This window comes from Bacillus rossius, assembly GCF_032445375.1.
Source record: "Bacillus rossius redtenbacheri isolate Brsri chromosome 9 unlocalized genomic scaffold, Brsri_v3 Brsri_v3_scf9_1, whole genome shotgun sequence".
Lineage (NCBI taxonomy): Eukaryota > Metazoa > Arthropoda > Insecta > Phasmatodea > Bacillidae > Bacillus > Bacillus rossius.
The window spans coordinates 21,117,202-21,132,790 of NW_026962012.1; the positions used below are offsets into that span (position 1 = coordinate 21,117,202).

The following is a 15,589-nucleotide window of genomic DNA, read 5'->3' on the forward strand; positions in this document are numbered from 1 at the left end:
CAACATCTCCTTTATTTTCTCCCAACTCCAATTATAATATAATCCCTTAGCTAATATTTCACGTGCCACGCCTGAACATTTTCCCATCACACATTTAATCAAGTAGTGATCTTTAATTACAAATTGAGAATCTTTTAATTGCTCAATCGCTAGGCAAAATTCAATTAATTCCTCCGCGCGTCCAGAAGTCAATCCCGAGATATGATCAATACTTTCTAAAAAACATTTTTTCTCTACGTGAAAAACTAGGTCCTTTTCCCCTACGCTTTCCCCATTATCTTCACCAACTTTACCGCCCTTAATGTGATTGCTCAATTTCTTTCTTAACATATCGATATCCTCGTCTTCACTAAAAGCTACCCCAGCCGCCTTCAAATTTACTGCCACCTCCTCCTTACGGAGTTTGTAAATCCAGGAGGTCGCCATGCTCATACCCAAAATAGTCGCAAATACTATTAAAAATCTGCTCTTCCCAGCAGAGTGGCGCACTTTGTCGCGGTTGACACTCCCGGTGTCACACCACCACAAGTTAGACACCCGTCTGGGAACAGCCTTCAACACTCCAATCTTGTTTATCTTTTTTAAGTTATTATTTTGCACGCTGCTCCAAAAAACGAGTGCCCCAAAATTCATAAATAAATTATTCAAAAGGTTTTTAAAAAAGGAAGAGATCAGATTAATAGTATTTAAAATGAAAAGAACGTAATTACTCGAAATGTGAAAAACTTTAATGAGACCAATTGCGCATGAGCATGGTAAGGAATTTAAGTTACCACCAAATATCAAAAAAATTACAATTATATCTAAAACCATTTGCCCTATAAAGTTATAGAGGCTTTTAATATAGCCACGTTTTAATATATACCAATAAATAATAAATACTGCAATAAACGCATAAATAAATTCAGACATTGATACAAAAATCGTTCAAAAAAAATATATATATGTATAAATAATAAATTACAATACTATTCAAGTAAAAGTTAGTAAAAATTAATGTCTCTCTAAACATCTTGATTACACCCGGGTGAATTTATTTTACGGCGCTTCATGGCATGCTTGATGGAAGGTTCGGTAAAAATGAGTACGAGGACGCAACATACACTCGACGTGGGAATTAGGGTCTTTTGGCAAAAAAACATTTTTAAATTGTTCACTGTTATGGTGGGCAAAGTTTATATCAACGCCCCGGGGTTACAGGGGCAAAAGTTCGGAGCCGGAATCACTTACTTGGATTAAACGTTGTACGTCGCATCCCACCCCGGACCTCCTGGCCCGGAGTTTAGCCGGCTGTACTTTAGCACACATGCTAAATGCTTCATTAACGAAAAAAGTAGCGTAGACTTTTCATCCTCTTGGCAGCACCCGCCACCATCTAAGTATTTGCCGAAGTTCAATATACGTCAGCTGATTTATGTTAAAAAATATTCACGAGTCCCCGCCGGCCCAATACCACGAGCCATCACCCGCGCTCGTCACGCCCGAAGCGCATACACGTCCACCACGGCGATCAGCTGACGACTCCCTCATACAGCTCATTCCGTCCCTCTTGACGTATTTTCCCCCACCACCTTATTGCCTTGGAACAGTCCATTTCAATCTTCACGGGGGGGAGCGTCGTACACCGTATTATGATTCAAAGTCCAAAACGATATAATTAAATATCAAGAAACTAAACCATTTAAAAAAAACATAATATAAAAACATATTTAAAAATAAGATTAACAAAACTTATAAAGGACCAATACTTATAAAAAAAAGAAAAAGGGCAAATACTAAAACTAAAATTACGTCACAGCCATAATTCAACATTAATTAAAATAAATATAAAATCAAGTGGCCATGCCACCTATGGCCACACTCCTAATAAGAGATCATGAAACTTTTGAAGTGCCCTTTCTATGGCCAAATACTCCTTTTCTGTTAGTGTATAATTTCTTTCCGCATGGTTTAATGTACTTCTCGCCATTCTAACTGCTTTTTTTCCACTCGTCCTTGGTATAACTGAACGAGTTCTACACCCAGAGCATAAGATGATGTGTCTGTGTACAATAACAAATATCCCTTGACCTGGGTGGTGTAACACATATCCTCTCAAAAAAATGTTCTTTAGTTTCTCAAAAGCTTTCTGTTCCTGTTCTCCCCGCAGCCAAACTTCATCTTTTTTTAATAAACTGAACAAACATAAAGCCATCTTAGCGATTTTGTCCAAATAATTCCTATAGAATCCAATCACGCCTAAGAAAGCGCTAATTTGTTTTATATGCAGAGGCACAGGGAACTGTATGATTGCTTGTCATTTATCATTTATCTGGGGCAGTTTTGATTTGTGTGGGTGTAATACCAATCCAAAAAATTAACTCTTCTCTACAAAATAGAGAGTTCTTCAGTTAGATATTCATACATGCAGATTTTACTTGTGACGAAATGTTTATGTCTCAGGTGTTCCTCAAAAGTTGCTGAAGTACATAATTAAAATATCATCGACACATGTTCTGGCAAATCCTTTACATTCTGAGCCTAGTGCCGCATCCCGGCATCTTGTAAACTCAGTCATTGCATTACACAGTCCTAATGGCATAACTTGGAATACACATGGTTGATTTTTGAATAAAAATACTATATACTGTCTCAATTTTTTCTTTAAAGGTATTTGCCAATATCAGGCTGATAAGTCAAATGTGGTTAAAAATTTGATGCCTTGATACAATCTTAATATGTCATAGATTTTCCTGGTCTCTTCTGGTAATTCGTTTAGTTCTCTTGCATCAAGATGTAAGCTCAACATACCATCTTTTTTCTAATGCAAATCATTGGATTAGCATAACGACTAGATTTTCTGTCAATCCAACATTAATTTCAAAACATCTTCAACTTAGCTTAAGAATTTTACCAGGATAGGGTAACAGTTACAGTGAAATGGCTCTCCTCACATTCACTATAATTTTAACTTCGAACCGAGTGTGGAGACTAAAAGGAACTTATGTCACTCGCTAATGGAACAGAACCTCAATTCATACAGACTCTTTAGAACTCTCAACATTAATATTATTTTAGGTGCCATAAGAATAACTAGAAGATTATTAAAGCAAATAATAGTAACTAACATTCAAAATAATGTGTTATTATTCAGAAGAATAATCATGAACATTTACATCTCTTCAAAGCAGAACTACATTTGAGCTACGTATCCTTTAGTTAAATCACAGATCAACATACTTTTTAACTATGTATTCTAAGAATGATTCATACAATTTGCTGTGAAGTCAGCTCTTGCACGAATGTTACTTAAATATCAACTAGTGAATTCAAACTATGACTCGGCATGTTAGAGCTAACCACTTGGTAGATGCACAAGTTATGAGTCAACACAAATATCAACAGTTAATCAAGTTCGTAAAAATAATTACATTAAAATAAATGTTATTATCAACTCCTAAAGTCCTTCAATAGAATAAATTATTACACTCAAAATTTAAAGCAAATGAATCTTAAGTGTTTCTTAAGATCCATAGTTCAAATCAAATATGAGTTTTGGCAAGAATCTAACATACTTAACGAACAAACTATTAAACTGATCATCATTAATTTCAAAATCATCAGTATTTAAGGATTACATGATACAAAAACTACAAACTGATATTGTTCGCATCAAGAAATGAATGCAATATTAACTGGGTCTCTAACGTACATAACTCCGTTACAACAGACATTAATTGACTGAAATAGGAATATTGTTCATGTTCGGTGTCGCACTCATCTGTGACTCGATAACAAAAGGCTCCCAGTAGTTCAGACTGCAACCAGGATCGACGAAAAAGGAACCATGGTCTAACAGCACTGGGTGGTACTACACCAGGCATCACTCCTTGCTTCTGCGTAGTGGTCTCTGGATCTGTAACTGGTACAGTTGCTGTCGCCTTCCTTCCCTCTTGTGTAGCTGTCGGGTTAGTATTGGCTTAACTGCCACTTCTTTCAGCTTATGTTTTCCTCAAGACTCATTCCAACGTAGTTAAGACTCGTTCTAACATAAAATGTGGTAGATTATGAATCATAGTTTTGAGTTCTTCTTATTATGTTAACTTTTGTAGAATCGCTGAAATACTACTTCAATGATATAATCAAGTGGTATTTGATGGATAGATGTTTTGAAGACGACAATCTCTTACCAACGTTTACATTCTCACATACGGAACTTCGATCATATTAATTAGTGTATTCGACCAAATTTCAGAATGTTGTTCTGCATTGTTTATATTACTTCTTTTCGAAAAGTTAAGTTTATTCGCTGTCACTTTATAACTTTTACTCAACTTTGGAAGCTTAATAAATGTCTAATATTCTTCACATAGAATTGCTTCCTATCTCGACGAAGTCACAAATGCAATTAATGTTCCAAATGAAAAACTTCTAGATTCGTAACTATTTACAGCACAAACAAACATAAGCTAGGCAATTTTTTTCTTTAAATATCATAGTTTCAGTCAATATAAATAATATTTTGTTTTATTACCAATATCAGTAAGTTTCCTATTTACTTTACCAAAGATTCCAAATAATTTTCAGATATAAAAACCATGGAGCTTGTAAATAAACTGAATCAAACATGACATTAAAAGGAAAGACAAAATTAAAACTTTAACTTGTTTATGCATGACAGTTCCCTGGCCTCACAAGTGCTACCCTCTGTATGGGTTTGTTTCAAAAAGCAGTTTGATGTTGCATCAATAAGTCTTTTAATTTACAGTGTTTATATCTCATATGTCATATATACAGTTATTTCCCTTCGACGTAATCCTACGAAATAATCTGTAGACTGCCATCGCAAGTATTACTAACATCCCTTTTATTTCAGTAAATATCTTAACATTCCAAATGGACATGAGCCGGCAGCCCGACGTAATGACTTGGATTTTGAAGTGCTCGCCGCGGGACTGCTGATTTTCCCTCCTCTAGGTTCGATTTTTCCTTCCTTACTCCTCCTGAGTTGGACCTGTTCTCGCTGCGCATGCGCCGACGTCATGTCGTGGCTATATAAAGACGTAAATTTTGTTAACTCGTTCTTCTTCTGCGTACTTTCGAATTGATATGTTGTAGATCAACCTGGTTGCTAGTACAGGCGGGTGCGTGGGCAGCACTCAGCGTAAGTAATGATCGTTAGGAATAGTTATACTTTTTCTATCAAGTCACTTTGTTTCGGCTCGCCCTTTGAAATTGACTTAATGATGTGTTTAGTAGAGTTAATAGGATATAATGAATTTGCAATTATATTGTAAGGCATTATTTCTGCCATAATCTGAGTTGTTGAAGTTGTTAAGCATGTTGCATGACTGACACGTTTGTAAAATTAATTGTAAGGTTAAACAGGTGCTTTTGTTGTTCGAGAACGTAGCTAATTCTGTGTGGTGTACGTGGTTGTCTGCGACATACACGCTGTCTACGTAACCTTGAACCTAAAGAGATGGCAAACGTATTTAGTAACGTCTTATTGAAAATAAATTTACAGAGCAGTATTAAGTAGCACGTGACTTTTGTATTAACATGTAACTTTGTTATTACTTTTTTGTGCAAAAATATGTAACCAAGTTCCTGTAGTAAATGTGAAAATGTCATTGAATGTGCTAAAGAGATAAAAACCACATAAGTGTAAAATAAACGATCATGTTTAGAAATATTTTGATTTTCTTTCAGAACATGCAGGGTTACACAGTTGCTTGCCTTGTATGAAACTAGCGTCATGAGGGCTTATTTTTAAGATCGCTGGTTTCAGACAAATTAAAAAAAGCCAAATTTCTATGACTTACCAAACTAAATTTAGCATTACTTTCTCCTATCATATCATATGTTTCTTTGAGTAATTAAAAAACCAAAGAATAATTTTGGCATCATTATCCATACAAAAGTGAAATTAATAAATATTATTAATAAAAATAAAATCTCTACCTTTACACCATGTTTCATTATTCAATCTTGTAAGAATATTTAAATAAACAACTATTACTAAATCAATAACATTTCTACCACATATAAAATGCAAATTAACCATTAAATCTTTTCTCCACAAAAACAGTTGCAATGTTATCATTTTCATCAATGCTATGCCACCAAATTCTGCCAGACTGTAAATTAAAACAACTACGTACCTTTGACCACACTTAGAAGCAATAGATTTATGAATGTGACCACATGAATCACTGTCAATATTTGGTTGTGCTTCAAATCATTAAATCAATTCACAGTTCATTCATTCCATTAAGGGTTTATTTCTCTTACATTTAATCAATAATGAAAACATGTGGGTTTTCAAATACATACAGTATGAATTTGTTATTTTAGTATAGATAAAGGCATTAAGGAACACACTAATATTTTTTAAAAATACTAATCAGATTGGGTAAATTATTCTGAAACTACCCTGTGTTTCCCAGGAATGAAGAGAACTGTGAGATTGCTTGAGTTTCCCCTGTCTGCGGGAATCCTGGTTGAGAAGTGGGAGAATGGAGGGAGGGAAGGAAGGAACAAGAGAAGGCAAGAACATATGCACTGAAGAAAGAACTGCTCCATGCAGTCATTACAAACAAACACATCAACACCAAATATCTGCATATGGTAGGTTTATTCAGAGACGTACGTCAATACAATGGCACCCTAGCTAACCACTCCCATTGCTACTTCAACCTGGATTATCGCTGATACAAACTCTGGACAGAATTTTAAAAATTTCATAGTTTTTGATTTGACTTCATTTTCCCTTCATGTTGTTTAAATCTTAGTCTAAAGCCCCAATACCACGATGGAAGTTTCCTTGAAATATTTTTAAAAACTGGCATGCCAGCAGGCATGGCTGGTTTCGTGAAAGGGTTTGCAGAGCACTGGCCGTTATCACGGAAGTTCTGGTCATCTGTTGACTCTGAACATCTGTTGAAGCTTGACATTTTAACCACTCACACAACTGCTGTTGTCTTCAGTTGTGTAAATGCTCACCTATTTTTGATCTTTTTTGATGTTTTTAAAGTGTATTTTAAATAACCTACTATCATGAACCATTTGTTTGTGCATATAGTTTAATACTATGTGATGTATATTCAGACAAAAATTACCAGATGTGATAATGTAGGTAGGCCTTATCGCTGAGTCCTACGGTATTTTTGTTTGAAATTTTAATTAAACCTAAAGGGAAAAAAAGTAATTTTCATAAACCCATGTGATGGGTTTCAGAATATGTGCAATTTACTGCATTTAAAAACTGCAACACTAAGTGACATTCCCAACTGTTTAATTGGGATGTTCGTGACATACAGTTTGTAAATGAACTAACACAAGATGAGTTTGTTTCTTTGACTAGTAATGCTAGTTTCTTAAATAATAAATAACTAATGAGAAATACATTTTTACAAATTTTTGTTACTGTCTCATTATTTAATACCTATTTAATATGTACAGTACATTATGTCATTTCGATGTAATCCAATTCATTTTTCACACTAATTATTACAAAAATATGTCATGTCATTCATTGCATCAGAACTAGTAGTAAGATTATATAGGCTATATACAATTTATTTGTAATAAAGTAGAAATATATATATAGAATTGAAATGCTCTTCAAATGAGTCCAGTTATATATCGGTTTCCCTCAACAATATATAAATGTGAAAATAAAGGTAATTTTCCCCTCCCTATCTCAGAACCTACCCACCATTCCTGCTATGCAGATAGACGTGTGGATAATGTCCTTGAAAACTACACACACCTTTATTATCAAATAAAGAATATGATAAAAAAGGATAATTTCTGAAAGACATTTCTTGATAAAACTGTAGCTTGTATCTCAGAAGCCAATACTCTGATATGTAATACTTTGATAAGTGAACCTAAAAAACATTGCTAAAAATTTATTTTCACCTTTTGTACGCAAAAACATGATACACTTTGAAGCTAAATAAGCAGAAACTATAGACTAAAACAGGTGTCTTAGCGATAAAAGTGTTTTTAAATACCGAAAAACATGACTATAAAAATTTGCATGAATATTAGTGTTAGTAGTACTATTTCCCACAAGAAATGAAGCCGACATTGGACAAAGTATAAACGTTCACACCAGACTGCATGGGTCTTCCAGTGGAGCCAACACGAAACCTTCCGTCGTGGCACGCGGCCATCATACCACAACAACTATACTTGCCAACTGAAGCTTTCCGTAAGGTCCGGCAGGTTCTGAATCCTGAACAAATGGACTGGATCGCTGATGAGTTCCTTCTTGTGCACACCATAGAGGAACTGTTGGCAGTTGTCGGCAAAACGGGCCTTGGTGTGAGACAAGTCTCGGCCAAGAATGACCGACACGCCGTTGCCACCGGACGTCAGCGCGCCTGACAGCACGTGCACCGTGTCGATGTCCGGTCTCGGCGTGCCGTTCTGCACGGCCAGCTCCTCCAGCACGCTGCAACACACGGACACAACACCAGCTGTCTCGCTGAGATGCCAACCAGCACAAGCTTGCACGCAAGAGGATCACACAGCATCCGTCCCGATTTACGTTTGCCATGGTTTTCTGAATGTTGTGCAGGCAAACACATTGCAATAGGTCACGGTCGATACTCTCCCCACGTCCCTGCAACGAGTAGCTTGCTCATCTGACTCCTGGTTACAGAGAGCATGTGCAGGTTACAGTTCTAGAATGTCAAACAAACAAGCTGCTCAAACTGTACATACTAACATCAAAAACAAGGAGCATCATATGATTAACCTTTTTCTAGTCTTGGTTTCTTGCAGTAGAACAAAAATCTAAATATCTCTTAGACCATGTTTCAGCAACATTTCTCAATGTTTAATAATGGAAGCTGATGAACCTCTTGTCCTGCCTTAAATAACAAGATACCATTTGATAATCTCCCTCACATGATAAATTCTCCTCTTGTTTTTTGAATCCTATAAAAATGCTGGTTATCTAGGACTTTACAATGCTATTAGAAGAAATATTGATCAAATTTTTATAAATTATGTGATGTTAATCATCTTGCAGATGAATTAAATACTTATATTTGTTACAATATTATGCCTGTATCCCTGCTTTTACAAAAAAGCTTCCAATTACCCAAACTGGTATTCAGAAGATCTGATTCAATCTTTGAAATTGAAGAAACGCTTTTCTAAACTCTATAGAAGAAACAAAAACATTTTTTATTACTCTAAATTCTCATTCTTACGTAAAAAGACTAAGTATCCAATCAAGCATGATGAAATCAATTGGATGTGATCTATTAATAATAATATCAAGAACAGTCCAAAGAAGTTCTGGCATTATGTGAAAATAATGAAAAATGGTTACCGGGAACAACATTCCTTAGAAATGAAAGGTAGTGTTTGGAGTGATCCAAACATATTATCAAGTGTTTATGTGTCCCCAACCTGCACTTACCATGCCCCTTCTTGTACTTTATTTTGTGACACTATTTCAGTTCCATAATCTCAGCAAGCTTAGTTCTTGGGGCATCAAGGCCTTAAAAACTTCCATGACTGCTGGACCTGATGGGATACCAAATTTTATATTAAAAGGCTGTTCTCACCTATTAGTACCTAGGTACTCTAAAACATTTAAAAAGAGTTTAAAAACTCAAGTCTTTCCTAATGAATGGAAAATTGCAAATGTTAATTCAATTCATAAAAGTGGTTCTAAATGAAGTGTCTCCAACTACTTCTAAATAGTTTTTCAAAAATGTTTGAGAAAATAATTTTTAAAATTATAAGTTTACCATTAAAAAATTGATTGATAATCAACATGGTTTCAGATCTGGTATGTCAACTACAAATTACGTTCTTCAATCCTATTTATAACGAGTCACCAACAGGGGTCAGGTTGATGCCTGCTTTTTTGATTTAACCAAAGTCTTTGACTCTGTCAGTCACCAATTATTATTAAACAAATTATTTAATTTTGTTTTTCTGTGATAATTACATGCTTTATATTAGCTTCACCTGTATGTTTGTCTGTCCGTCTGTAACTCTGTCTGTCCGTCTGTAACTCTTTCGACTAAGAGTGAGTGACTCATCACAGTAAAATGTCCCACCCATTTCATTACGTTCGTTAGCCGAGCGGTCTAAGGCGCGCGACTTCTGTGACGTCAGCTTTCAGATTCAAAGATCGTGGGTTCTACTCCCGGCCACGCCGAAAAAAAAAATGTTTTTTTTTCCCCCGGTAAATTATAATATTATATCCATACATCTAACTGCAAATGATTCGTAGAGACTTTACCATTTCTTTGTGACGTTGCAACTCCAAATAGTTATCTCAGATGGTAATAGGTAGTGTCGGTAACTCATTTCCCTATGATAATTATACATAAATATAGTTTAAAAAACTAAAAAAACATGCTTTTAAAGAATATCAAACTAAAAAGTTAAAAATAAATATAGTTTAAAAAACTAAAAAACATGCTTTTAAAGAATATCAAACTAAAAAGTTAAAAATAAATATAGTTTAAAAAACTAAAGAAACATGCTTTTAAAGATTATCAAACTAAAAAGTAAAAAATAATTTTAAAATTAAATTTATGACAATAGTATATAAGCAATACTAGTATAAATGAGAAAAAAGCATGGGGCGCTTAATATTCAAAAAATATGGCACAAAGCGCCTCAAGCTTTTTTCTCATTTATACTAGTATTGCTTATATACTATTGTCATAAATTTAATTTTAAAATTATTTTTTACTTTTTAGTTTGATAATCTTTAAAAGCATGTTTCTTTAGTTTTTTAAACTATATTTATTTTGTTAATTGGTTTTCTAGTTACCTCACAAACAGAAGATTTTTGTCGCTGCTAATAACATTAACTTCACACATTTGGAGCTAGTTCTGATGTCCCACAGGGTGGTACATTGCATTGAAGACATTACTCATGTTATTTTTCATTCTACCCATATATTGTTTGCAGATGACTTAAAAATTTATATAACAATCACCACTTTAAATGACTGTATATTATTTCAATCTGACATTATTGCAATTATTTTTCTTGACAGTGAGTAAAATATTTTTTTCAGGAAGTATCTTCCTATTAAATATATTTATAAATAAGAAAATACCTTAATTCCAAAATCAAGGACTACTACATTCAAAGATCTTGGAATAATTATTGATTCCAAATTATTTTTTTATCAACATGTAGATTATCTAACTTCTAGTTCCAGAAGAACACTTCCTCTTATTAAGTGCATCAATCACTAATTATTCTACAAATACTAATTCCATTTTATCTCTTTTCTTAGCACTTAATATGTCAAAACTTGAATATTGTTCAGTAATATGGAACAATATTAATTCTTCTTACAATAATAAAATTACCACATTCAAAATAAATGTTTCAATCTTATTGTTCAAGAAACTTTTCTTCCTCCTAAATTAACTTCTCTCTTTGACCTGCAGGCCTACCTTCATTTTCTCTTTACCACAAACTGTTATATGTAGTTATTAAATTCGCTGTATGGTTGGGAAAGTTGATGTTGAGGTTATGAAATTAATGTACTTCGGGTATTTTCACTCACTAATGCAATATGGTATAATTTCATGGGGAAATAGCTCGGAAGCTATTAAAGTTTTTATAATACAAAAAAAAGCCATAAGGATTATTTGTAATAGCAAGCAAAGAGATTCATGCAAACCACTTTTTAATAAACTATGTATTCTCCCATTGCCAAGTCAATATATCTTTTCAGTTTTAGTGTTTTTAAATAAAAATCTGAATATTTTTAAGCCAAATTCAGCAATACATCCATACGAAACTAAAAAATGTGATGACTTGCATATAACTCGGGCAAGAACTACTTTACAGCAGAAAGGCATATATAATACTGCTTTGAAGTTATTTAATAATCTTCCATTAACTTTAAAACAACTATGTAAAAGTAAAAGTAAAAATTTTAAATATAAATTAAAAGAATATCTTATTTCAAAAACATTTTATTCTGTTGATGAATTTTTAAATTGTATTGATAATCATAACTTGTGTGTTAACATCTGAATTTTATATATATATATATATATATATATATATATATATATGTGTGTGTGTGTGTGTGTGTATATATATATATATAATAGTTATGTTATGTGTATATTTGTGTGTTTATGTATAAAATATCTTTGTGTACGGACACCTTAATATTATATGTGTACAATACATGTATGCTCTATCCCTTTAATTGTGATGTGTGTATATAATCATAATATTGTTTATAACTTTTATCTTACTATGTTATGGATTTATTTTTTATTTTGTATTGTATTGTATATACTGACATGTTCTACACCATTGAGCATTTGCTCATTCATGGTCGACGGAACGTAACTATAAATAAATAAAATAAATAATAAATTGTAAATATGTCTTGGATAACATTGGTATTAGAGTTCCTCAATTTTTAAGTCGTCAAAACATCTCGGTATGTACACTTTACAGATGAAATTATATTATTTTTAAACTAATCAATAACTAGAATAGATTAGATCAACTTGGCAATACAACTTATTAGCTAGAACACAAAGAAATTCCCATAATTAGTGTATTCTAAATTGATATCATTTACTCTCCTTGGGTTATGAAATATATAAATCTACTAGATAATGCCCGGCATGCGTTGCAATGCCTCAATCAATTTTTTTTTGTAATTTTTTAAACGTATACTAAGCATCTCTCTTTATCTCTCTAATTCTCTATCTCTCTATGTATGTCTCTATAACTCTCTCTATCTTTCTAACACACGTTGTTCTGTTCAAACGTTTTAAATTTGAAAATATTTACAGGAAATTTCCCTGAATCTGATCACAGCACCCTCTGCCGGGTCGAACTGAAATAAAAATAAAATATTTCTGAATATTCGACAACACGATAACAGCGCTTCCTACCGGATCCAATGTAAAAACATCCAACGTAAAACAACTAAATTTAATTTAATTAATTAAAAATATTATTTATCGGATTGAATTGTGAATCTAAACCATTCTTGAATCCACCTGAACACACACTTTAAAGTGGACCCGACAGACGTTGCCCTAAAATTATATATTTTTCTAAATAAACTATAAATTAAAAAATATAAAACTTAAATTTAAAATATACCTACTTTAAACTTTAATTACTATATGCAATTTTTATTTTATAAATGTTATAATTTATTTTACAAACTTATATTTTTATTTTTAAAGAGGCGTTCAATACGTCATAAGTTGCATAGAATAAAATGAGAACTGACGATTTAAAATTGTAGGTTAAGTTGATTGGTATTGAATGTACGTGTATGCATCATTAAAATTACGAAAAAATAATGTTAATTACTCACTTCAATACTGCACCTCACAAATTTGCACAACGTATATTTTTAATTACACTTTAAAATGTTATTTCAATAAATAATAATATATTCTCAATAAGCAATTCTATTTTAATTTTAATGTAATAACAACAATCCATAGAATCCATCCAAAGATTAACAACACATAAATAAATACACAACACACACATATATATACTGTAAACCTAAACCATTCAAAGATCAACAACAATTTATAAATAAAAAATTAATTAAACAAGTAAACATTTTCCAGTGGACCAAATTGTGAATCTAAACCATCCTCGAATCCCCGTGAACTCACACAAAAAATTTCATCAAAATCAGTCCAGCCGTCTAGGAGGAGTTCAGTGACATACACACGCACACAAGAAATATATATATATATAAAGATTTATTTCTCCAACAATCTTTGAAGTTTATAATCTTATGAATCTTCAAAAATTTGATTTAATGAATGTTTATATGTGTTCTTTGTATGTTTCGTGCACACCCTTGCAATTCTTCAAGGACTGTTGGTGTACATGTGACAATTGTAAATAAAATAAGTAAATAAATAAATACTATCCAGCATAAAAAAAAACTGAAAAAATGCTCAATCTGCCAACAAGATGCTAAGACATGTTTACTAGTACAAAGAGAGAAAAATCAAACTTTCTTATAGATAATATTAAGTTAGTAATTTTGCATGTTCTAAGATAAAGTATAAATAATATGGCATATAAGTCTATTAAGTTAACTCAAAATTAAAAATTTGTTAAAAAGCGATGACAATGAGACCATGCCAGCAAAATACATAACAGTGGAGATGGATATGAATAAATGAGAAAACAAAGAGTAGAATATGAAAATGTACATTTCCAACCAGGAAAATTATCATTATCACTGAAAGGGGAGTTGCACATAAAGTAAACACCATTCCTGTTTCTACCACATGTACACTGCCAACATTGTGATTTCCCATACACGGTGACAGTTGGAAATAATATCAGAAATCGTATAAATTATGTAATAATATCTCCGTTATTTATTTAGTGAATGGAAGCAGATAGGACACCAGTGATACTATACCTTCTAAAAACAACAATGTGAGAATAAATAATCAATGAATTACTCTAACTATTGTCTTTTTTGTACTTCACTGTGGTATATAAAAAAAATATTACTTTTGATAATTAGCAATTAATGCACTAATTCCTTAATGGGATACTATTCAGAATAATAGATCAATAATAACTTGTATTGGTTAAAATAGCAGTTGCAAACTTTATTATAATTAATTGTAATAAACATAGGATTTCAATACATGTATAGGGACATACATAATTCAGTATGCACATACATACTTAGGCAATGACAAGTCATTACCTTTGATAAGTGCAATTCAATATATTTAACACCCACATTATGTCAATTTAACACCGAGTGTACGGTGGCGTGAAAGTGACTGCATTAGGACATCCAGGTGTCGCAGCTTTGAACTTGTCGCTGCTGGATTCAGTTGCTTCTTACTGGTGAAGTACTGTACTTCAGTTGTTGTTGCTGTGGCGCGCTGAAGGCTGGAGGGAAAGCTGTGTTCCCTTGATGGCTCAGTGGCGTTGTGATAGTGCCGGATTCCTTGCTCAGCTGTGAAGCTTTCTTGTGGCAGATGGAATCCCTGATGATGCCTGGCTTGCAGCTGTCGTCACACTCGCCGTCAGAGTACCTCTGCTGGTATTCCGATATTCCTGCCAGACCATGACACTGGGGAAGTCGACTGCCGACTATCTTTGTTCCTGTGATGGCTCTCTCCTCACTGTTCCTTCCTGGTCACTGCTATACTGGCAGTTGGTATGATAGTGCTCTGTCCATTATACCGACCCTTAAGAGTGCCTCTTTTGTTTTGGTGGGCTGTCTTGGTACTATCAATTCAAATAATGTAATCCAACCTGTCAAGTCACCAGGCATTGTGCACAGGCTCCTGCACTGCGCTCTGGCTCATCACGAGTTGTTTCTCTGGCTTATCAAATGTCTGCAGTCACAGACACCCGTAAACGTCTGCCCTGTCGGCTGGACTTGATAGTGCAACACAAGTTGTGCGAGGACTGTAGCAACAAACTCATCGTCCGACACTCTGAGATCTAAATACCTGCATCTTTCGTAAACATTGGAGAGGTGTGCTTCTAACAACAAGCCTTTCTTAGGGTCATACCGCTCTGCATGTACCTGGGCCCTCAAATTAACTTGGGTTTGTATACAAC

The 15,589-nt window shown here is 33.5% G+C and overlaps 1 protein-coding gene across 1 annotated transcript in view; it reads right to left on the reverse strand.

The window, feature by feature from the left end:
* The window catches only part of LOC134542633 (uncharacterized), a 116,525-nt gene that overhangs the window by 50,987 nt on the left and 49,949 nt on the right, over positions 1–15,589 (reverse strand). Inside the window, exon 3 of the mRNA XM_063387030.1 lies at positions 8,186–8,443. Within this exon, the coding sequence (XP_063243100.1) occupies positions 8,186–8,443 (258 nt within the window). The remainder of the gene's footprint in view (positions 1–8,185; positions 8,444–15,589) is intronic.